We start from the raw sequence: 25,678 nt of genomic DNA on the forward strand, positions 1-25,678 counted from the left end.
GTGGTCATGCTTATGTTGAAGGCTGAAATGCGCTGATCTCTTGTGTCCTTGCCTAAATGTTAATGTTCCCGTTTCAACTTGAGCTCTGTTGGAGTCTCTGAGGAGACTCAGAGCCTCCAACAGATGGTGCTAAACTCTCTCTCTCTCGCTCTCTCTCCGTCTCTGTCTCCCTCATCATCAAGAGTTGGGTGATAATTCGACAGTTATGTCATGAGGTGTACCCGCACCTCAATAAGCAGAGCTGTGATGTTCGCTGCTGCTGCAGACCTGTCCTCTCTGCGTCCCACAGTGTTTCCCACTCTACACGCTGACAGCCAAATGATTTCACTCAGCGTGTCCGTTTGAAGAGTTCATCGGGCGGTTGTCACATCGCTGGCAGCCTCTGTCTGTGCGTAGGCTGACACAAACTCACCTTCGAAATGCACCTGGATAGGTGAGAGGGGCGCGCGCGCGCGCACGGTCAAAATCACTTTTAAAGGAGCGCGTGTTTTATCTCCAGGAGTACACTCCTTTTTGGCAGATCACCCTCCGATGCAATTAATCCAGGAAGACGACTTCGCCAAGGGAGACTCAACGCCGACCACCGCAGCACTCCAGTCCGACGGCAGCGCCGGATCTCCGGCCAAAATGTGCAGTGAATGTTACGTGAATCAGTCATTTGTGAACGATGACGGGAGCGTGAACGACCACAAGCCACGGTAAGACAAGCAACAGCTCAGAGACTCCAACAAGTAGCCTCAACCGGCGAACTTCATCCATTATGTGATTGACGAGGATGAAGTTATATATATATATATATATATATATATATATATATATATATATATATATATATATATATATATATATATATATATATATATATTTTTTTTTTTTTTTTTTTTTTTTTTTAAGTATATTCACTTGCGGGTTAGTTTGGGATTTGATTCTAAAAAAAAATATCAGGAAATTTGCCTGTTGAATAATGTGACTGATGTGACGTAAACGTGTTGCATTGTTTTTCTCATCCATACACAATCTGCTCATCCGTCATCACCTGTTTTGTGTCCAGCTGTTCACCGGTGTGCTGTCTCAGCTTTCAGTGTTGGCCTATAGATAACAGATTATCTGCAGCTCATATGAATCCATTACCAGGGCTGGTGATGCCTGGTTTGACCCGTGCACGCACATGCTTTCTTAAGAACATTTGGGATGATTTTTGGCCAAAACAAAAACCATCTTCTCTTAAAAAATGGATACTGAAGCCATACAGATATATCACATGCATCCATACGTGCTGAACTATTTAAATGTAATAACACATTTTTCATGTCTTCACTTATCTTATGAGAGCTGAATGGTGAACTTTACTCCTGGGTTGTATTTGCTTAGATGGATGAGTTAAACAAAATCACAGTATCAAAATCAAAACATCCCCTTCATCAATCATGCATTAAGTTTGACAAGGTTAATGGAGGACCAAAGCTGACAGACACAGTGATGGAGATTCTGTTTTGTGCAATTCTAAGAGCCTGAAAACGTTATTCGTCTTCACACCAAACCAGGTTCACTTGCATTAATAACTACCCTGCAATGAGTCATATTTTATCAAAGGATGCAATATTTTAATTATAAAGGTGATGTGCTGACCGGCGCTGATCATTTAACAAATATTGAAAGCAAGAGTGTAATCTCACAAAAGCATCCATCCATGCTGCGACAGCCACACAGTTAAAAATATTAAGGCATAAATAACGCCGCTCACTTCACTCTGGAGTTTCTAATTCATCTCATTTCTTCAAGCGACAGAATCAGTTCATCTTCCCACATCATCTTCTCCAGCAGTAAAGGTAAAATCCCACTATGCTGTACTTAACCTTTGCATGTTACTCAGGCTTTCGGGCTGCACATTAGAGAGATGTGTCTCAGCATCTGCAGCCATTCAGAAAAACACAGCAGCTGAAGATTTTTTACTTTCTTTCCCACTGGTTGAGATCAACTTTAATCCAAGTTATGAATCTATAGTGATTCATAATCATCATTCATAATATGAATGATGTGTACTTGAAGCTGAGCCATATGTTGAACCTGGTGGTGGACAAAATACTCTTGGATATTTTGGAAAAGTGAAGTAATAGTACAACAATTTAAAAAATATACCACTACATGAACATGCCCTGAATTGAAAGAAGGCACTTTGATCTGTGTCTAAAAAGAAAGGGTATTTTTTTCCATTTCATGCAAGCATGTGTATACTCTGTTAATCTAAAGAAACAAACGCTTCTGTTAACAAAGTTAAATCCTATTAATAAAGTTGTGGAAAGTACTCAGGTCTGTCTTCTATGGTCTGTAAGCAGCACAGGAGCGACATAACCTTGAATGCATGCTAATTTCTGCTTTTAAGCCTGAATCATCACACAGCAGCAGCATTTTAGCCTGTCCCTGCTTCTGTCCCAGGATAGTGAAGAAGCCACAATGCATGGTGCTTCAGGTGAACATATGTTGGCTGGTTCTTCATTACACAAAGATTTTAGCTGCAAAGGTCATTGTTTGGGATTATCTTTACTAAAAATACAAAAATATAAACTTTACAGTACAATATAAAGTATTCATTAGGGGCATTATCCTTTTTGGTCTGATTTTCTGTAACTCCATACCCGGGCCCCGTCAACTGCACTTTTCCATCCCATGTTTACCTTCCTTGCCTCCTTTCCTTCTCCTTGTGCTTCTTGTTTCCTTTCAACATTGGCTCAACTGGCTTCCTTCACTTTTGCACAACTTTCTCTGCCTTCTGTTTCTTTACTTTTCTCCTGTCCCTCCCCCCAGCTCATCCCCAGCCCCACTCCAGACCAAAAACAGCAGCCGCAGTACTGGGGTTATCTTAGACATCTCTACTCTCAAGATGGAGCAGCTAGAGAGCGAGGTGCTTCCTCTGCCACCCCGTTTCCGCTTCAGAGACCTTCTTCTTGGGGACCAGAGCTTCCCGAATGATGACAGGTAGGCAGGAAGCTCTGCTTATAACACACAAACTTGGCTGAGACGTGGTGTTTGAGGTGGTCAGGAACCGAAAGAAGTAAGCTGAGAAGAAACTGTCAAACTTAAAATTTGTACAATTCTGACAGACGCATCAGCTCATAGACATATAACCTTTATAATGGGTGTTATAGGTAGCCTAATATTTCAGCTGTCTATACACCAGTTTAGCAATTTCTCAACATTGAATTTAGCTTCGTATTTCAGGTAATTGTCTCTTAAATTCAGCACTTTTGCTGTTTGCCTATTACTTTTAACAAATTATTTTGACTATTGACCCTTAGCTGAGCTACCTGTGTTAGCTGTTTATTGCTTTTTACTCATCTAAGTTGAGCTGTTGCAACATTTATTTGTAACTCTTAGGTTTTGGTCATATATAATTAGCTGTTTTGCTATTTGTAGTTTACTAATTTGAGTTATTTCAACATTTAGTTGTTACTTTAAGTATTATAAGTATTATAGCTAACATGCCGGCTTTTTATCCTTTCAATGCACCATTTCTTTACGTTTAGCAAACAGCTGTTTGCCCAATAAGATTGGCTATTGATCTCATTTTTGCTTTACTTTAGTGAATGATTAATGTTAGTTAGTTAACATTATTTGCTAACTAGCACTCTCTCAGCAAGCAAGTGTAACAGTTGAGTTAAACGGTGGATGTTTTTTTGTCAGAATCGGTTAGTTGTCCTACTTAGTTTTGTATCCCAAAGCAAGCAGCTGTAATCTTTAAACAAATGCTGCTTAATCCTCTTTAATGTGGACTATTTGGGGGTAAATCTAATAATAAAGAAAAGAAGACCTTGGTTTCTTTTCGCACCATTTTGTGAAGATGAATCTACTATTACTAATAACTGTGGTAATAAATTGTCAGATTAATTGATGTTGGTCAGCCTCTATAAAACGTTATGAAAGCATTAAGTGAAGTAGTGTAAAATGACGACATCTAAAAAAGAGCACACATCCATTATTCCCCCTGTTTTATTTTAAGTGGCTGCTGTTGTTGTTAATTTTTGACTCCAACTGTTTGAATTTTATGTAAGTTATTAGTGTTTTATTTGCAACAGCCCCAAGACATATACAGGGTGAAAAAAACAAGTAAATTGAATTGAATTAAATCTCATCACAGCTCTGTTGGTCGTCCGCGCATGTTGCTTTCACTTATCAAGCGTGCTGATTGCCAGACCTTTTTTTTTTTTTTATTCCTGACAAATACTGTTATTTGGAGTTTAATCCCACTTGATTCACCTCTTTGTAGTTGCTGAAAAGGCTTTGTTCATGGAGTGTTTACCAGTGTTTGCCCCCTCCAGACTTTAGCACGTAGGAGCGCAGTCTGAAGTGTTCTCTTTTTCCGGTCTAAGTGGCGTTTGTGTTTAAAAGGTGCCAGAAACGTAGCAGGATTTGCAGCGCTGTCCATGGTGCTGAATAAGAGGGAGGTGCATGAGAAGCTGTGGAGCAGGTGTCTGTGTACGTATTTGAAGATTGAAGAAGTTTGACTTGAAACACATTTTTCTTTTCTGCGACAACATTGCGACCTACTTCACTGTCAGAATTGAAAATGAGATCTCTCCGTCGGTCTATCTGTCTTTCCTCATCTTCTGCCTTCAGCGCTCTACTCAGCTGCAGCATCTGTGTGTGATGCTTCTGTTTTTCTGAGATCTGCTTCACTGGTTTCCATCCTGAGAATAAAAAACATTCTACTTTAGGGAATTTAGAGACCTTCTTCATTAGTTTAAGCACAAACTCAAAGAATAAGAATTAGGCACTCTTTTTTCTCTTACAGCATAACGTTTTGAAGTGAATTGACGTTCATAATTTGGGTAAGTCAGCTAAAAAGCTAAAACGTCCTCGGGATGTTTATTCAGTGCATAATCGCGTGTTCTCCAGATGGACCGCTGGAGAGGTATGATCAGATGTAATTTTAGAAGTGATAACAGCAGCAGCAAGCATTTCAGACTGTAGAGCTGTTTGTAATATTTGTCATATCTGTTTTGTTTGATGAGGAATAACAACAAGCTCTGCCAATGCTTTTAGTCAAAGATGACCTTTTCTCCAGCTGTCCTCACAGCTATCCTCGTTTTCTCTTCGAGAAAGCTCCAAACCTTTCCAGCTCCTATTTAAATGGTTTCCCGTCTTTTTTTCTGTTCTGTCCCTGCAAATGAGCGCATCTTCTGTCCTTAGGAGATAGTGTTGTTTATAGGGGACTGATGCTTCAGGTTAGCGTTCCAGTGGTCAAGTCAAGAGCTGTGTCTTGAAACCCCAAATGTCACCGGTCACATCTGTCCGGGGAATCATCCCTCACTCAAAGGTTCCTTTCTAAAGGAATCAACACTCAGTAGTGGCAACATAATTTGCCACAACTGAGTCCAATTTCAAAAATATGTCTCAGTTTGCTACATGATCAATGTGTAAAACAACAGAAAAGGTCCACTGCCCAGACTGTCTTGTGTTATATTAAAGCTTGTTTTGTCTGTAGTAGAAAATATCTAAAGTAGATATTAATTGTTTATCTATTATGTAACTTTTAAAGTAGTATAAATGGCTATGATAAAGTTATTTATTAATAGAAAAAGCTGTAAAACATGAAAATACTGTTAAACGTTCATGATCTATGCCCCCCTTTAGATTTTCCAAAGCCTTCCACTGAGCTGGATTGGAGTCTTTGCCAGACCAATTCTGGCCCCCGAGCCTTATGTTTGACTGCCCTGCCTTGACTATCCCCTACCTGATTTTTATCTAAACTTTGTGATCCTGAACACCATGAGGTGTCTTACAGGCAGAGGCTGTGATGTAAGGGTGTTCACGTGCAACTCAGAAGCCACACTGAGTGGCTGTACTGGTGTGGGCGAAAGGGGGTTCAAGAGGGATGGCCTTTCCTCCTATTTTCAAAAGCACTGACTGCTGGGGGCAAGGTCATCTATAAATTAGTACTTCAGACATCGCAAATTTAGAGGAGACAAAGAGGTGGGAGACTGAAGGGAGGGTGACCGCCAGATCAGTCCTCTTGATTTTCCTTTCATCTGCACTGCCTGTTCATTTTTCTTTTTGTAAAAGTGCATCATCTTTCTGTTTTTGTCTCAATCCACCACATCCTGCAGAGCAAAGCGAGCGTCATCACCAACTTGTGTTTAGCATGATCAGACAGAAGAACAGACGGTAAGGCGGCACATTCATTGAGACTGTACGAGCTCCGAGTCATGAAAACTTCCTTCCAACAGGCTGAGGGTAGTCTGCTGACATGCTGCTGATGCCAACAGCAAATTAAAACAAATCCGAGTTCATCTGACAATCTCTCTGATATGGCACAGTGAATGTTTACAGCTTTGTGCTGCTGGAGAGGACCATGCTGCAGCAGCAGCAGTTAGGGTTATTCCTGTCAAAGCAACGTTGCTGTGGCAACAGGCCCGCGCAAAGAAGGGAAAAAATAAAAAATAAAAACGAGCTGCGGGAATATATTTCTAAAAATACTCCAACAAGCATCTGAAAATAAAATATATTAAAAAAAAAACCGCTTCGTCTATGGTTTCTTATTTTTATCTTCTTATCTTTATCGTGTCGTTTCATAAGTTAAAGCTAAAATCAGTTCATCCTCCGGCAGTGCTGCGCTGGTATTTTAGAGCTGCAGTGAGGCACGTTGGTCATCTGTAGGAATTCAAACTGGTTGCACGACGCAGCTACAGGTGTCCTGCACGATGGATCCGGAGATCCTCATCCCAACCTGGAGGTCGGACACGTTTGGTAGTGGTGACGCCGGGCAGAGGTAGGGCCACGCGGAGAGGAGAATTTACCCTCCGAAGTGCGCACGATGTCCAAATGTTAATGGAAGTGGATGCGCCGGTAAAGAGGCGGGAGAATAATGCTGTCCACGGCTTTTTTTCCCCTTCTCTTTGCTGTGAATTATTATTTTCAGGCGGGAAGAGTCGTAGTTATTACGTATTAGGAGTTATTAGGAGATAAGCAGGAGTTTGATAAGAGGTGGAAAAATAAACAAACAAAAAAAAAACCTTCCTATTTATTTATTTATAGGGGCCAGGATCAGAAAGTCATTTCTTCTTTACGCATCGACACTTCTGCTATTATAGAAAGTAAAACGGTATCTTAAGGTCGCTATTGTGGATTATTATGTTCTCAGTTACTCCTGTACTTCTTTTGTTCAAGTGTGAAAACCCCCACTCGCGAATTTGCAAGGTGACTATTTAAAGTAGTCGAAAACGGAAAGGTCTTCAGTCACGAAAACGCGCAAATGTTGACTGCTGAGACGCACATGAACTGAATCTTTGTACATTTTGTTTCAGTCGTACCAATAATTGATTTGTTTTAGCGGTAATTTAAAAGTCAGCTTAGTGTCACATAAATGAGAAGAAAAAACAAATTAACTGAAAGTTTGTAAGATTTTTGGGACTTTTTGCTTGAGGACTTTTTACATATATATTAATCCATATATTTTCTGTCAATTGATGAATGGGCCTTTTGGATTGGAAGCAACAGGTCTATGCTGTTATTGATGAACCCCTCGAGCTGCATTGATTTAATGAAAGCGAGGCAATGATCACACACACACACTCGCTGAGCCACAAGCAAGCGTTTAAAAAGATCTAATTGGTCACAGAAGTGTGCGTCTTGTTGCCTGAAACTCCGACGTGACACTGCAGTATGACTAATATCAGACCTCTTCAGTTCGTAATTGTGTGCTCAACAGGAGCTGATTAAGGGCCATTACTTGTACCCATTAGGCCTATGTATGCGTGGGAGGGTATAAGGACGCGATAGACAGACAGACAGACACAGACAGAGATCAATCTGTAGGACTCTCATATACGACAGCACAGCCTCTCATTTGAAGTGTTTCTGCCTCCAGAGCCCATTTCTGTCCCGCTGCTGGCCCCATGTTACAGATGTTTTTAGTTCTCATCGCAGAGCGGTTCTCTCAGTTTTTTTCACTGAAGGGTTTCCATCACTGTGATGTAGTTTTAGTGTCGTGAAGAACTGTAATAGCCATTTTAGTGCCGCATCCAACAACCCACACCGCCCTTTCCCTTCCACTGTGATCCTTTCAGCCACAAGCCAAAACTTGAGATTAATGGAGCATCAGTGAAGCGTTGCAGTTTTTCACCCTTTCTGAAATCCTGCTAATCTCTCTCATGCCTTCCTTTTCATACCTTCCCATGCCCATGCATCAGAAAATAGTACTGCAAAGACAGCACTGAAATTCTCTTTCATTCATAGCGATCAAAGGAGTTTTTGCACTTTCTCTCTTTTTGCCACACAGCAAGAAGCTTGTTTTTAAACCTCCTGGTTCACTGTTGTTTTCTTTACCTGTGTGGGTTTCCCCTGGTGTTCTGGTTTTCTCTTTCAGTCCAAAAACATGCTTGTTAAGTTAATTTGTGGTTTTAAATTGGATGGACATGTGGATGTGAGAGTGTGTGGTGGTTGCCTTTCTTTCTGTGTTAGCCCTGTAATAGTTTGTGCTGTCCTCGGTTCTTCCCATCTTTCAGCCCGTGTCAGCTCAGCTAAGATCCAGCCCCTTACAAGCGAGATTCTTTTTCCCAAGGAATCTCTCCTAATCCCAGCTAGTTTGGATTTAGCATAATTTGATGAGGTATACAGCGCTGTGCAAAAGTCTTGAGTCACTCTTCATTTCCTAATACTTTACTAGGAAAATGAGAAACAGATGCAGTGATTTATTGAGTTGTGCAAACATAGATGGAAATAAGGTAAATGAGATAAAACAGAGTTGGTAGAATTCTAACAAAAGTCAATATTTGGTTTGACCACCTTTAACTTCAGCACAGCCTCAACTCGCTTAGCCTAGCCTTCTTGTCATTTCTTTATGTAGTCTTCAGAAATAGTTCTCCAGGCTTCTTGGAGGACATTCAAAGCTCTTTTATGGATATTGGCCACCTTTTGTTCCCTTCTCTGTCAATATGATCCCACACTGCTTCAATAATGTTGAGGCCAGGATAGGACGAGGCCAATTCTCAGCAGATCCTGGTGTGTTTTAGTTTTCACTGTGTGGTATGATTTTACTGAACTGTGTTTGGGATTATCACCTCGCTGAAAAATGAAGCTATTGCCAAACAGCTTCCTTAAGAATGTCTTCTTGACAGCCATCCTTGTACTGAGACCATTTCTGATAAGGTTTCATTGGATAATTGGAAGATGGATAATTGGAAGGGCTAGATGCAACTCCCAGGTCTTTTGTCAGGTCTTTGCTGGATTTACCTTCCCTATTTCTTAATGACATGACTTTAAAATACTGTTCATCTGTTATAGGTACTTCATTAGACCTGCCACTTCTGATTTTATCCTCAGCTATCCTGGACTTGACTGTCCAGTTTCTTCAAACCTTGTTTCCTCTGCAACACGTTTCCTCAGATATATACCAAGTGTTTAGCTAAGAGCTCTCTGGGAATCACCTTGTTGCTTCTGGTATGTGTAGGCACAATGTGAATTAGTGAAAAAACAGCAAGAAAAACTTTGAAAGACCTTCAGAAAGTCTGGTGAACCTTTCCTCAAGACAACCTTAAAGAGGTTGTAAGTCTCCCTCCTTCAAAGAGAAATATAAGAAAATAGGAGTGACTCAGAACTTTTGCACAGTACTATATTGACTCAAGCATCTCACCAGCTGGCACGAGTAATAAGCCAAGCGATACAGTAGCAACAGCACAGGCAGTCAGTTGTTGGCAACAGGGTCTTACATTTGAAGTGTCTTCTTTTTGGGAGTTTTCATGTTCTCATTGTGCCCGTGTTGTTTTTCCTTGGGAGTCACGACAGTTTGAAAAAAATGTCACAGGCACTCAAACTAGATTGGACCTCCACATCAAAACCTGATGGATGGGCTGATGCTGTCACAGGGATGCAGGAGGATCAGTCTTTGACAGCTTTGAGAGTGCACAAACGCAGCTGTGTGGGGAGATGCAGTGATTTCTAATTTAGCATAAATATGAGCAGCAACAGGATTAGGATGAGAGATACTGAAAATGTTACTAAGGCATACCAGAATAAAAATGAATCTCCTCACACTCAAGATATTTTCTCAATAACCACAGTTAATTTGTAAAGGAGTCACTGATGAATATACATTTTCATCTTCATTATATCATTCTTAATAGCAAATACAAACGGGTGTGCACAATGTCTCGCACAACATGTGTAATCCTTCTGTGGGATGGTGCAGAAACAAATCTAATATTCATTTATGCACAAGCGCGTCTTTTCATTCCATTTCTGGATGTTGGATTTCTCATCATAAAACATGCTTTGGTCTGATATGGAAATCTAGCAATGCCACTGATAGATGTCACTGACACAGTGATATCTGCATAAACTGTTCCCATCTACTATATGACCTTTTTAATGATGATATCAGAGGAATAGAAAAAAAAGGCTCTGTGCTCTTCTCTTTTCCTTTTAAAATATGAATGTTGTTGTCTTGCATACAAAAAATGTGCAAAAATATTTACCTTCGTCTCTTTTAACTTCACTCCTGGCTAAAATGATGCTCCACTCTAGCAGCTGCTCTTTGGTTTCTTCAGTTGAAACTGCGTGGCCTACAGGAGTCCTGTCATGTAATTGGAAACTAAATCAGACACAGATAATTACATAACTCTCCTCAGGCAGATAATTACAAAAACAGCATTATGAATATTCATGCTGTATTAAGGTCGTCGGTTTGAAAAACATCTTCGTATCTCTGTTAATGCTGCTGATTCTTGTGTGACTGTCTCTCTCCCTCTCTTACCTGTTAGGGTGCAGGTAGAGTTTTATGTGAACGAAAACACTTTCAAGGAGCGCCTGAAGCTTTTCTTCATCAAAAACCAAAGATCAAGTAAGTGGATGGTACCGGCCACCATCTCATGTTCTTACGATGAGTGCTGCTTAATTGAAAGGGCACATTAAAGGGCAACGCGACAAAAGCAAACCCAGAAAGCTGTGCATAATAAGACCCAAATGTGTAAAGAAGGGGAAATAATGATTGAATATGTACATTTGCTGACTTCTAAAGAACAGTTTTAAATTTTCATGGTAGTTATATATTAATTTTAATATCAATTAAAAATCCAGAAAAGACTCATTATATGAAGAATTGTGAATTGATTTGTATGTCACTGAGTGAAATAAGTATTTGATCCTCTACAACCCAGCCAGAATTATTCTGATTCCTGCAGATTGGTAGTATGTGTCAATTGCAATCAATCAAAAAATCAGCCAAGCAATTAGAGATGGTCCTGATCTCAAGTCATTATGTGTATAAAGCACACCTGCCCACAGAATCTGTTTCATCCATTCCAACTGCTCCACCACCATGGGCAAGACCAAAGATCTGCCAAAGGACATCAGGGATGAGATTGTAGACCTGCACAAGGCTGGAATGGGCTACAGTTGTTGGTGTGATTATTCAGAAATGGAAGAAATATAAAATGGACATCAGTTGCCCTCAGTCTGGAGCTCCATGCAAGATCTTGCCTCATAGGATGATCACGAGAAAGGTGGTGGATCACCCAAAACCACATGGGTGGAGCTTGATAATGATCTTAAGGTAGTTGAGGCCACAGTCACCAAGAACTCCACTGGTAACATACTACTACACTGTAAGGGATTGATATAGATTGATATGTTGCTGCACCCTGCAGGGCGATCGTGGCTCAAGAGTTGGGAGTTCGCCTTGTAATCGGAAGGTTGCAGGTTCGAGCCCCGGCTTGGACAGTCTTGGTCGTTGTGTCCTTGGGCAAGACACTTCACCCGTTGCCTACTGGTGGTGGTCAGAGGGCCCGGTGGCGCCAGTGTCCGGCAGCCTCACCTCTGTCAGTGCGCCCCAGGGCAGCTGTGGCTACAATGTAGCTTGCCATCACCAGTGTGTGAATGGGTGGATGACTGGATATGTAAAGCGCTTTGGGGTCCTTAGGGACTAGTAAAGTAGTAAAGTAAAAGTAAAGTAAAGACTAGTAAAGTAAAAGTCCCCTTAGGGACTAGTAAAAGCGCTATATAAATACAGGCCATGTCCCCTGCTCAATTGGGCACATGTACAGGCCCATCTTAAGCCGCGAGAGTTGAGACTCTGGTGTGGAATTTGTGGTTTTCAGGGTTTCTATCGTCAACTCGGTTTCCCTGGGTCTTTTCCGACGTTGTAGTTGTGTGTCTTATTTTGAATGAAATATTTAATAATTATATGATCCAAAGAACACAATCCCCACAGTCAAGCACAGAGGTGGAAACATTGTGCTTTGGGGCTGTTTGGGGCAATCCGATGATGGACACCTTCATCGGATTAATGGGGCAATGGACTGGGCAGTGTACCATAAAATCTCTTCTCTCAGCCAGAACACTGAAGATGGGTCTTCCAGCATGACAGTGACTTAAAAGAAACCACAGAGCCAACAAAGGAGTGATTAAAGAAGAAGCAAATTAAGGTGATGGAGTGGCTTAGCAAGTCTCCAAATCTCAGTCCTGGAGAAAATCTGTGGATGGAGCTGAACCTTTGAGTTGCCAAGCAGCAACCACGAAACCTAAAGGATTTAGAGAGTTTCTGTAAAGAGGAGTGGGCTAAAATTCCCCCTGAGATGTGTGAAACATGGTGACCAGCTACAAGAAACATATTGCCGCTGTGCTTTCCAGCAAAAGTTTCTCCCCCAAGTATTAAGTTAGACTTTGCTTAAGAATCACTGACATGAAAATCAATGATATAATTCATGTAATTTGTTTTTTCTGGATTTTTGGTTGATGTTTTGTCTCTCCAAAAAACTATAAAAATTATAAAAATATTTTAAAAATTAGAGACAAACTTACAAATTCAGCCCGGGATCAAATGATTATTTCCACCATTGTATGAGAACACCTGTGGAGAATCCCAGATGTTTTTTCCTTACCTGTCAGAGATTTACTCTGAAGAAATGACACTGTGTTAAATACAGTTTAAACTTAAACACAGGAAAGCCTATGTACACACTGTCACAATAAATCTTACTTACAAATAAGATTTATTTATACAAATCTTATTTTCTTTTGCCTTCAGGCCTCAGGATTCGTGTGTTCAACTTTTCCCTGAAGCTGCTCACCTGTCTGCTGTACATCATCAGAGTAATGACAGACAACCCCGCTCAGAGCGCAGGCGCCAGCCACAGCGCTGCACAGCAAAACGCTCCCAGTGGCAACAACAAATGGTTTGTTTAAAATAAAGGTTTTCAGGTCAAGTCGAGGATTTTTATCAAGCACATTCTAACGCAATGTTATCACAACACTCTCAAAAAATGAAAAAAACAATTATAATGTTAAGATTTGTTATTCATCCATTGCAGTTGATTAATTCTTTAAAGGAAAGCAACAAAAAAAGGTGAAAAAAGAAGCTAAACTGCAAATAAAATGCCGAGTACTGAGTACTGAATATAAGGTTACTGGTTAAGGTTGCTCTGCATATTATATGTAGGAGGACTGTTCCACAGGTCGGGATCATAATATCTATTTAGAAGCCCTGGAGTCTGCGTAATCACAGCAACAGCAGCCTCCTTTGGTGTCATTTAGATGACACAGCATGCTCATGTGCGATACTATATATAGGATACTGTATCTATTGTACGCATCATAAGACCTAAATGTCACATACTATGATTTACTCATGAAAGTGGTCCCTTTCTCATTTTTTAAAAACCAAATTATTATGAATTGAATAAATATTATGTGTAAAACTGCCAATTCTAGAGCTGCTACACGCAAACGAGTGCAGACCTCCCAGTTTGCATCTGTTCATCTAGAGTCGCCTCTCAGTGACTCTAGATAACTTTAGGCCAGTCAGTGGTGATCTGTAGAGGTAATGTCTCATTCCAGTGTCTGCCCCATCAACTTTTTGCTGTGCTTTATCTATCTGCTGTTGTGACCATGAATAACTGGTAATCAGAGTTTGATTCCACAGATAGTCACCTCAGAACAAGAAGCTCCTGGGCTTGACTCCACCAGCAGTGTGGGGCCTTTCTGTGTGGATTTTGCATGTTCCCTTTGTGCTTGCATGGTTTCTCCCAGAATTAGTTTGGCTTACTCCCACAGTCCAAACATCAGGCATTTCAGTTTAATACTAATTCCAGTGATTCTAAATTGGCTGTAGGTGTGAGTATAAAAGCGTTTTGTTATATGAGAAATATAACAAAGGTTCAACTTTGATGACTGAAGATATGTCTTATAGGACCAATAGATAAAGCAAAGATTTGCTTATAGGACAGAACAGGAAGCCTTTTCTCTTTTCCATACAGTTATCTATGAGGAGCTGGCCAGCTCCTTTGGGTGGTTAACTTGATTAATTGGCTTGTTGTGTGCTTTAATTTTTACACAAATCAAATGATCATTAATAAATAAATGTATGTTTCATATTTAAGTTTTTAAAATTTTTAAAAAGTGTGAAAAGATCTAGCATTCTATTTTAATTCAGTATGAAGATTTAGGAACTCATACTTTGCTTTAATAAACTGACGTGTCTACGATCTAGTTCAGCTGCAGAAATCCTCCCATGTTCATGTTTCACTTCCTGCTATTTTGCTGCCTTCCTCCCTTACCATCATCACTACTCCACAGTGTCGACTGTCAGTGGAACGGTTCAGTGCAGGACAGAGAAATTAACTGGTAAGCAGCAAAAGGTGTGATTTCTTTCAGCTCTTTGTTTGGTCTGATACCTCATTTCTTCCATTCACCTTATTAGTTATTCTGGCAGGCCATCGGTGTTTTCATTATCGGATTTTCCCTTTTTATCAACATTTATGTAAAGAGATCCCTGCCAGCTTGGTCTTCTGTTTATCTCACGTTGTCACTGATGGTATAGACACCAATCATGTACAATTTTTCTTTGATTTGGAGGGAATTTGTTGTTAAATGTAGTACAATTGTCACTCTTGTGTGCTCTCTCTGTCAGGGAGTTGATCTTCTGGGTGGATAGGAAGCTTCCTGTCTGGGCCATTCAAGTGAGTCACAAGAGAAGAAAGAGCACATAAAGCAAAACTTTCAATGACTTTCACTGAGTTGCATAAACTTGTGTGTGTGTTTGCCGGCCTCATTGGCACAGCTGGTACAGTTTGTACCTTGTGAGTGTCTGTGTGCGTGCATGTGTGTGTCATTGTGACAAATTGTCCTGGAAACATCTTCTGTAAGTGGAACTACCACAAAGCCATTTTGAGTTCTCGGGCAGGTCTTTATCTGTCTGTCTGTCTGTCTCTCTGTATATCTGTCTGTCTGTCTGTCTGTCTGTGGACAGATTTCAACAGCATAGCGTCACAACCGTGCAAGATTCAAGATACTTTACAGGTGTGTAGTTGAAAATGATGGCCGATTTTTAAAGACGGGGGTTCTCCGACCCATGTGTACTCACACGATCAGGTAACAGTGTAGCAGTGACTACATGGGTCGTGTGTCAGAACATCAACATATTGACAGGTGTTGCAACTGGAGTGATCCCATCTCTGCTTTCAATTGTGCTGTTGACCAAATATTTGACTGTCTAATGCAAACCATAAATGTCTGATCGTCATGTGAAAACATGGTGAGCGTCATTCTTAGAAGATTATTTGTGACAACGCTGTTGTAAATAATTAAGTATGTCTTATATCCTGTTTTTGCACAGGTGATTGTGGCCATCATTAGTTTCCTGGAGACTATGTTACTAATGTATCTGAGTTACAAGGTAAGACAGAGTGTGCTAAAAAAAGCACTCTGGCTTCAAACATGATTAATGCATTCTGTACAATTAATCACTTACAATGTGCTAGATTGACAATCCATAAGTGGTGCAATTAGACCAAGTCATTTGTCAAGGCTACATTAAAGACAGACAGTAATTGCAGGATATGGCTGAGGTGAAGGAATAAGTGGTTTTGCAGGGTGACAGACAACAATGAATCTCTGCAGTGACTCACTGTCTTTTGTGTGCTTACAGATGAAAGTGTTAAAAGTCTGTGCCTGTTTTTACTTTTAGGGGAACATTTGGGAGCAGATATTCCAGGTGTCCTTTCTTCTAGAGATGATCAACACAGTTCCCTTCATCATTACGGTAAAAGTTTTACCATGACAACCCTGAAATGTGCTTTATTATGCAGAAGCACTCCATGAAAAATTAAGCACATCCTATGATTCAGAAGCTTGTGGAATCACTTTTAGCAGCAATAACTTTAATAGTTAGCAACCATTTTCTATATGATTATATCACTCTCTCACATTGATGTGGAGGAATTTTAGCCCACTCTCTTCTGCAACATTGCTTCAGTTCACTGAGTTTTGCAGTTTATTTATGCACAGCTCTTTTAATTCAATTCAGTTCAATTCCATATATTTATACAACACCAAATCACACAACAGTCGCCTCAAGGCGCTTTATATTGTAAGGTAGATCCTACAATAATACATACAGAGAAAAAGCCAACAATCATATGACCCCTATGAGCAAGCACTTTGGCAAAAGTGGAAAGGAAAAATTCCCTTTTAACTTTGTTATAGATTTGATGCTTTACTTGAGCTCATTGTCCCGTTAAACATGTGGCCTCTGGAATTATTGCTATACAGAGGAGTTTGTGGTTGATTCTAAGACTGCAAGGTCCCCAGCACCTGTTGCTGCAAAATAAACAAATCGTCACCCCTCTACTGTGACGATTTGATAGTTGGTATAAGGTGTTATGCTATGTCCACCTCTGGGAAGATTGGTTACTATCTTGAATGTTTTCCACTTTTGAAGAATCATTCTCATTGTATGAAGGATTGTATGCATTGTATAAATGATGGACGTAATACTCCCTCCCAGATTGATGAGCAGCAGCAGTTGCTTCTCAAAGATGGTTGCTGAGTTCTTTCGTCTTCCGTATTGTGTTAAAGCACACTGAATGCTCTGGACCAGCAAACTGCAAAAACTTCTGCTCCTGTAATACCCTCATTAGGTGTACTCACGCATAATGATGGTCTCTTAATCAGCACCTGGCTGCTACTTAACCTCTTAGGTCCGATTGGTAGGGTGTACTGGATTTTTTTAGACACTCTTCTGCTTAGGTTTACTGTCATGTTGTTGTTACTCCAAATGTATTTATCTGTTCTTAAGATAATGTTTTTTGATTATATTAAGATAGATAGAATCTAAAGAGGGTGTACTTTCTAATGGATGGCACCTTGATTTGTGGTGGCCAGATGGCCAGAAAAAAATAATCATTTCAAGCTCAGCAGAATTGTCTCTTTAAAGAAGTCTTGGCCTTGCTACTCTAAAAGATAAAACAAGTTTCATTAAGGACTAGTTTGTTGGTGCCAAACTACATCAATGTGCAGGACAAGTGTGCATCTGCCTGTCACAAGAGGGTCATCAACATTCAAATCATTGCCCTTGCTGTAATTAATGCTGCATGCTTGCTTTGATTAGCTCTTATATGAAAATGCTCAACTACAACAAGTACTAGAGAGGTAACACTGACATTTTGTGCAGATTGAGCTACATGGACAGAGAAGATAGAACTACAAACATCATAGCTGACTAAGACAGTGCAGAGTATTCCTCTTTAATGATTCTGGGTATAAAAACGTTACACAATAATACTTAAAAGTTTTAATTTTCACAGGTAGCACGTTTAAGCTGCAGACATATGACCCACTGCTGTGAGATTTTTATTGTTTGAGAAAACTCTGAAATGAAGTGTTTTCTACCTCTCCTCAGATTTTCTGGCCCTCGATAAGGAACATTTTCATTCCTGTGTTTCTCAACTGCTGGTTGGCCAAATGTGCTTTGGAGAATATGATCGTAAGTCAAAGCAGTTAACTGAATTTTGTCTATTAATGACCAGTTTTCAACAGCTTATTGATTTACTTCAGACATTTTAAATGCACTGATTTATAGAGGCCTTCGTACTCCCCGACATCCACACTGTAACAACAAAAAATCCTTCTTTGGTTCTGCTCTGTTTGTGCTGCACACAGGAGGGAGCTCATTAGGGATTATTTTCAGTGCTGTGTGCATTTTATCATGTTGCTCTGCAGACTGCAGTGGGGAGCATACAAGAGTAGAAGCATCTGCAACCGCTAAACGAATTCACAATTAAATGGAACAGGGGTAGACGCAGTGTCACTGATTATAAGCATTTGTATCCTTGGGAAACACAGTGGTCCAGTGGTAGTACTCACTGTCACCTCACAACAGGCAGGAGCTTAGTTCAAATCCAGACTGGTCCTATTGCATGCCTTCACTGTGTCTGCTTGGGTTTGCTCCAGGTATTCCAGCTTCCTCCCACAATCCAAAAAACATGCATGGGGTTGGATTAATTAGAGATCCTAAATTGACTCTAGATGTGACCTATTATCTGTCTCTGTGTATTAACCCTACAACAGTGTACCCTCGTCCTGTGACAGCTGTGATAGGCTTCAGCCTCCCCCTATAACTCTGAATTTGATAAGCAGAAGAAAATGAATAGGTTTTTAACTATAACTGCTGTATGTTGTTTATGGTAGAACGATGTCCATCGAGCGATCCAGAGGACCAACTCGGCCATGTTTAACCAGGTCCTCATTCTGATCTGCACCCTGCTCTGCCTCGTCTTCACTGGGTGAGCCTGCCTCTGCAGGGACTGTAAAACCATTCTGTTCAGAGTGGTGACATATTGTGCTTCTGTCTGTGTTTGCTAAAATGTGAAAGAACTGTGCAGATTTTTATTTATATTTTTAATAATTACTAAGCGATACTAAAAATGGTGATCCAGATAATTCCAAATATTATGGGAGCATAACTTTGACAGTGCTGTTTAGTTCACTGCAGGGTAGTTAAACTCATAGACAGCACGTAAAACACAGATGTAACCATGATTATGTGAGCTGTTTATAAACTGTTGTTTTGAAGCCTGGAGCTGAGCATTTTCACCATCAGCGTCTTGGTTTTTGGAAACCAGAGGTGACAAGCAATGGTTGGCTCTGACTGAGAAATCGAGTGACTCTGTGCACTCATATGGTAGCGACCTGCCAATCACAAGGCAGGCGGACTCCAAAATATACCCTGCTTTATTTAACTCTGAATGGGGCCATAAAATTAAAAATATGAAAATCATGTTATACAGATGATTCAAAACTAGCAATTGAGATCATAATCATAATTATATTAATGAAGAAAACTGCAAAACAAACTAATAAAGTAAACAAATCCACTGATTTATCCATGTGTGGCTGATGCCATCACAGTGAGACAGCTGACGTCACATCTCCTGGCATCCACCGTGTTTTTGTGTTATTTCAGCTTGCTGTATACTCTTGCTTTTTGTGACCTGGTAAATGTGACACCGTTGCCGCAGCCGAGTGCAAAACAAGCGTATGAGATCACATTTCAGTGATATAGCCGTACAGGAACTTAGACATTTTCAGATTATACAGTGGAGGTTGATGCAACAGCTTTAAAAGAAGAGAATTTACAGTGAAAACTTTGAAAAGCACCCACCAGCTTTGTGCTTTGATTTCTTCTACTCTATACTACTGGTTAAAGTATAATTGTAACGGTGAAGAGTGATCCAAACCATTTTTGCTAGCTGAGAAATGCTCAAAATGAATTAAAATATCAGTTATGAAGTCAAAATGACAAACAAAAGCTTAATGTTTATTTTTTATTAATATTTAAACAAACCTTTTAGTTGTTAATACAGCATATTTATTTATCTATTCCTTGTGGCCTCTATGTCCAGGTTCATAACCAACCTACATGCTGTAGCTGTATATGCTGACTTCGTATTTGTTTGTATACAGCACGTGTGGGATTCAGCACCTGGAACGAGCAGGCAAAAACCTCTCCCTCTTCACTTCGTTCTACTTCTGCATTGTCACCTTCTCCACTGTGGGCTTCGGAGATGTGACTCCCCGCATATGGCCTTCCCAGTTACTGGTAGTCATCATGATCTGCGTGGCCCTGGTGGTGCTGCCTCTTCAGGTACAAAGATACTGAAATAATCTTTGGATCCGTTTACATTTCCTCGTGTGACCTCTGCATCGCGTGCTGCTTGTCAGTTTGAAGAGCTGATCTACCTGTGGATGGAGAGACAGAAGTCTGGGGGGAATTACAGCCGCCACAGAGCACAGACAGAGAAACATGTTGTGCTGTGTGTCAGCGCACTCAAAATAGACCTGCTCATGGACTTTCTCAATGAATTCTACGCTCATCCACGACTGCAGGTAACGACCGTTACATACACGTGCTCGAGGTTTACTTACAAGTGATAATGACTGACATGGTGTGTCTCCATTTACATAGAAATTCCTCTTTTGAGATACTGATGTGGTTCTTACATAATCTTCAAGGATTACTATGTGGTGATCCTGTGCCCAACTGAAATGGACCTCCAGGTGCGAAGGGTGCTGCAGATCCCTCTGTGGTCTCAAAGAGTCATCTATCTGCAAGGGTCTGTCCTCAAAGATCAGGATCTGCTTAGAGCCAAGTAAGTTACAGTTCCTATAACTAGATTATACTTTAACTGTGACTTTTTCCAATATATAATCCTGTGAAAAAAAGAGACTCTTCACAGGACTGTTTGCAGTCCTGTTAGAAACTAATCACACCCTTCCCGCTTCCAATAGGAATTAAGAGGGTAAGTAACACTTAGCCCTGCTAATCAAATGTACTTGATTAACTGATCATCAGCAAGTTAGAACACCTCTACAAAATTTTGTCAGTTTGCTAATCTTAACACAATTAAAACAATGCAACAGCCTCAGGAGTCACACTGTGCAATTCTCAGAGAAACTGGACCCCAGAGCTACATCTCAGACTTTACAGGCTTCAGCTAGTATGTTAAATGTAAAGGTTTATGACAGTACAATGAGAAAAAGACTGAACAAGTCTGGCTTGTTTGGAAGGGAGAAAGCGACATAACAGCACAGCATAGCACAGCGGGTTTGCCAAGTTGCATCTGAACCACACGACTTCTGAAACAATGCCCTTTGCACAGATGAGACCAAATGTGAGGCCATCTGTCCAACAGCTAAAACTTGGGCTCAAACTGGGTCGTGCAACAGGACCAAGATCTCCAGACAAATCTACAATCTTGTTTATTATTTCCTTACGCCTGGTGCACTTTCTTTTGGTGTTATGGTTTCATGTCCCTCTTGTTTTCCCCACACTGTTAGTTTATTGTCTCCTTAGTCCTGGTCTTTTATTTTGGGAACCTCTTGTCTCTTGTGTTTTGTATTCAATTCTGCTTCCCCTCTTTCATTATCTGTAATTAGTTTCAGCTGTTTTCCCACCTGTTGCCTGTTTCCATGTTATCCTGTGTTTGTATATAAAGCCTCAGTCTCCTTTTTGTCCTTTGTTGTATTTTTCCTAGTTCTATATTTCCCTTGAATACTAGAAGTTTTGGTTTTCTTGTTTTTAACTTGCATTATTTTGTACTTGGTGTAAGTTTAGCATTTTAGCCGCTTTTAAGTTTACCCATTGTCTTCCAAGTCCTGCTTTTTGCATCCATCTTCTGCCTGCTACACAGCTGCTTCTGACACAAATGCCAACAAACATCAATGAAATGAAGGAAAATTGCAGTCAATAACATTGATTAGGGATGTGGTAAAAGTTTGGAACACTGTCCATCATTTGCTGAAATGCGCCATGTTGGTGCTCATTTTGTGGGAGACTAAAAATTGCTTTATTATATAAAATTTTACAATCATTGTGTAATCTTTACTGAGTTCGCAGAATAGTATTAAAGCACAGAATGAATATTGGGAGGGGAGAGGATGGGAGTTGAGCTGTTGAAGCCCATATTATTAGTTAATGCAGTCCTTAGAAACCCACTATAAGTGGTTAAGTGTAAGTGTAAACATAGTCATAATAAAATACTGTTTTATTGTGTTTGCTTCACTGTGTTTGGCAAGGGAGAAAACATTTTGAGAAGAGGTCAGAGTGATGTGAGAATTTTATTTCTAAATAAATTCAATTGGGCCCCAAAGTATTTGTGCTTGACTTCAAAAGAATGCTACTAGAATGAAAATGAACAAATGGAAATACAGCTTGGATCAAATGCGTAGTTAAGATGTTAAGATAAATGTCAAACTTCCCATTACAAAGAATAACATAGATATTGAAAGAGAAAGTTGAAAAATGAAATGGTTTCAAGACTGACCTTTGTTGAAATTGTCTTTTTCCCCTTTTTTCTCAGTCAAATAGCTCTGTGTGCTGTTTTTTTCAGTTTGTTTGTCTTTCTTGGTTTCCTGTTGATTGGTTATGTTAAAAATATAATAATGTACTGGTGTCATATTCATAAAGACAGTTTTATGGATTCCTTTTATCATCTGACATCTGCACCTCATTTGTTTCCAATTAAATCATCTACAGTGGCTCCCAAAAGTTCATATTTCACATTCTGGGAAAGGTACTGATAATTCTTGCAAACTGTCAGTAGGACTTAAAAGACTATTGTCCTACCAATCCTTAATATTACCCTGATATTCTCTTCTTCTTTTCTTAGTAAATAGGCTTGTCAGAGCTATTGTTTGGCCTCATACTCAGACAACACTGTAATTATTCATTCAAGCTATACTCATTCCTTTTGAAAGTGAACCGATAGAGGGACTGCTCTTCTGAAGAAAGGCAACATAATCTGTCTCACATTCTTCTGATACTTTGGAGTTGTGAAAGATTCATGAGGGAGACTATGGAACATTGTAACAATGATGAAAGGCATAAAAACTTGTTGTCAATCTGTATGTCAAGTCAGGTTTATTTTTGTAGCCATAATGACATCTATGACTCAGTTGAATTTTATTTATGTCGTACCTCTCATACAAGTCCAATTTGACAAATATCCAGTATGCAGAGCTGCAGCCAAGCTTAAGCGATAAATCCAGGAATTTTGTACAGCGCATTACAGTTAGTTTGCATATTTGTGGTAATCGTATACAGTCTTGATTTATGTACGGCTGTTTGAAAAACTTCACAGGGATTCTTTCAGTGAAGTTGTGACAAAGGTGATAAAGATGAAGGTGTTCAATAGACAGAACCACACCAGGAACAGCCCAGATATACAGGGAGTGCAGAATTATTAGGCAAGTTGTATTTTTGAGGAATAATTTTATTATTGAACAACAACCATGTTCTCAATGAACCCAAAAATCTCATTAATATCAAAGCTGAATGTTTTTGGAAGTAGTTTTTAGTTTGTTTTTAGTTTTAGCTATTTTAGAGGGATATCTGTGTGTGCAGGTGACTATTACTGTGCATAATTATTAGGCAACTTAACAAAAAACAAATATATACCCATTTCAATTATTTATTTTTACCAGTGAAACCAATATAACATCTCCACATTCACAAATATACATTTCTGACATTCAAAAACAAAACAAAAACAAATCAGCGACCAATATAGCCACCTTTCTTTGCAAGGACACTCAAAAGCCTGCCATCCATGGATTCTGTCAGTGTTTTGATCTGTTCACCATCAACATTGCGTGCAGCAGCAACCACAGCCTCCCAGACACTGTTCAGAGAGGTGTACTGTTTTCCCTCCTTGTAAATCTCACATTTGATGATGGACCACAGGTTCTCAATGGGGTTCAGATCAGGTGAACAAGGAGGCCATGTCATTAGTTTTTCTTCTTTTATACCCTTTCTTGCCAGCCACGCTGTGGAGTACTTGGACGCGTGTGATGGAGCATTGTCCTGCATGAAAATCATGTTTTTCTTGAAGGATGCAGACTTCTTCCTGTACCACTGCTTGAAGAAGGTGTCTTCCAGAAACTGGCAGTAGGACTGGGAGTTGAGCTTGACTCCATCCTCAACCCGAAAAGGCCCCACAAGCTCATCTTTGATGATACCAGCCCAAACCAGTACTCCACCTCCACCTTGCTGGCGTCTGAGTCGGACTGGAGCTCTCTGCCCTTTACCAATCCAGCCACGGGCCCATCCATCTGGCCCACCAAGACTCACTCTCATTTCATCAGTCCATAAAACCTTAGAAAAACCAGTCTTGAGATATTTCTTGGCCCAGTCTTGACGTTTCAGCTTGTGTGTCTTGTTCAGTGGTGGTCGTCTTTCAGCCTTTCTTACGTTGGCCATGTCTCTGAGTATTGCACACCTTGTGCTTTTGGGCTCTCCAGTGATGTTGCAGCTCTGAAATATGGCCAAACTGGTGGCAAGTGGCATCTTGGCAGCTGCACGCTTGACTTTTCTCAGTTCATGGGCAGTTATTTTGCGCCTTGGTTTTTCCACACGCTTCTTGCGACCCTGTCGACTATTTTGAATGAAACGCTTGATTGTTCGATGATCACGCTTCAGAAGCTTTGCAATTTTGAGACTGCTGCATCCCTCTGCAAGATATCTCACTATTTTTGACTTTTCTGAGCCCGTCAAGTCCTTCTTTTGACCCATTTTGCCAAAGGAAAGGACGTTGCCTAATAATTATGCACACCTGATATAGGGTGTTGATGTCATTAGACCACACCCCTTCTCATTACAGAGATGCACATCACCTAATATGCTTAATTGGTAGTAGGCTTTCGAGCCTATACAGCTTGGAGTAAGACAACATGCATGAAGAGGATGAAGTGGACAAAATACTCATTTGCCTAATAATTCTGCACTCCCTGTAAAGTAAAGGATATAAAGGAATAATTATCTGGTGCTTTGCTTAATTTGTAAGTTTGCTTACCTCAAAAAAAGTCTTTGATTTTTATGGTAGTTTCATTTGAATTTTAATAGAGAGAATATCAAACAAAATCCAGAAAAAATACATTACATAGAAGTTAGAAACTGATTTGCATATGATTGAGTGAAATAAGTATTCGATCCTCAAGCAAAACATAACTTAGTACTTGGTACCCTTGTTTGCAACAGCGACAGCAAGATGTTTCTTGTAGTTGCAGACAGGAGGGATTTTGTTCCGCTCCTCCTTCCAGAAACTCTCTCCTTTATGTTTGTTGGCTGCTGCTTGGCAACTCAAAGCTTCAGCTGCCTCCACAGATTTTCTATAGGATTGAAGTCTGGAGACTGGCTAGGCCACTATATGAACTTAATGTGCTTCTTCTTTAGCCACGCCTCTGTTACCTTGGCAGTATGTTTTGGGTCAAGGTCATGGAAAAACAGCCCCAAATTATTTTTCCAACTCTGTGCTTGACTGTGAGGATGACTTTGGGTCATACTTAGTATTAATCTTTCTTCAAAGTCCGAGTTGATGCTGAAGAGCTTGATTTTGGTTTCATGTGACCACAGCGCTCTCTCTGGATCATTTAGATGTTCACTGGCAAACTTAAGACAGGTCTGTACGTGTGCCTTCTTTGGCAGGGGGACCTTGCAGGCACTGCAAGATTTCAGTTTATCACACCATAGTGTGTTACCAGTGGTGACTTCAGTTCAGTTTTATTTATATAGCGCCAAATTAAACAACAGTTGCCTCAAGGTACTTTATATTATAAGTTAAAGACTCCGCAATAATACCAGGAAAACAGAGAAAACCCTAACAATCTTATAATCCCCTATGAGCAAGCGTTTTGCTGACAGTTGGAAGGAGGGGCGGGGCCATCTGCCGCGACCAGTTGGGGATGAGGGAAGGAAAACAGGTCTCCTGTTATTGTGAGGGGAGGAGGAGAAGTTATATATATATTTTTTTCCATTTCTAAATCACATCAACAGTTGTTACCTTCTCACCAACCTTGTTGTCGTCTTGTAGTCCATTCTAGCCTTGTGCAGTTCTACAGTCTTATGCTTGATCTT

General features: G+C 40.2%; 1 protein-coding gene across 2 annotated transcripts in view; it reads left to right on the forward strand.

Moving 5' to 3' along the window:
• The first annotated feature begins 407 nt into the window (after positions 1-407).
• Positions 408-25,678, forward strand: part of kcnt1a (potassium sodium-activated channel subfamily T member 1a) — a 40,158-nt gene continuing 14,887 nt past the window's right edge. Inside the window, exons 1-13 of one of the 2 annotated variants that reach the window (XM_026173435.1) lie at positions 408-698; positions 2,806-2,976; positions 10,755-10,834; positions 13,019-13,166; positions 14,566-14,613; positions 14,900-14,948; positions 15,605-15,664; positions 15,956-16,030; positions 17,669-17,752; positions 18,457-18,551; positions 19,732-19,912; positions 19,990-20,154; positions 20,281-20,417. In XM_026173435.1, the coding sequence (XP_026029220.1) occupies positions 532-698; positions 2,806-2,976; positions 10,755-10,834; positions 13,019-13,166; positions 14,566-14,613; positions 14,900-14,948; positions 15,605-15,664; positions 15,956-16,030; positions 17,669-17,752; positions 18,457-18,551; positions 19,732-19,912; positions 19,990-20,154; positions 20,281-20,417 (1,460 nt within the window). In that variant the 5' untranslated portion in view covers positions 408-531. The other variant, XM_026173436.1, reaches the window with a different exon arrangement.

Source organism: Astatotilapia calliptera, chromosome 7 (genome assembly GCF_900246225.1).
Source record: "Astatotilapia calliptera chromosome 7, fAstCal1.2, whole genome shotgun sequence".
In the NCBI taxonomy this organism is placed as follows: domain Eukaryota; kingdom Metazoa; phylum Chordata; class Actinopteri; order Cichliformes; family Cichlidae; genus Astatotilapia; species Astatotilapia calliptera.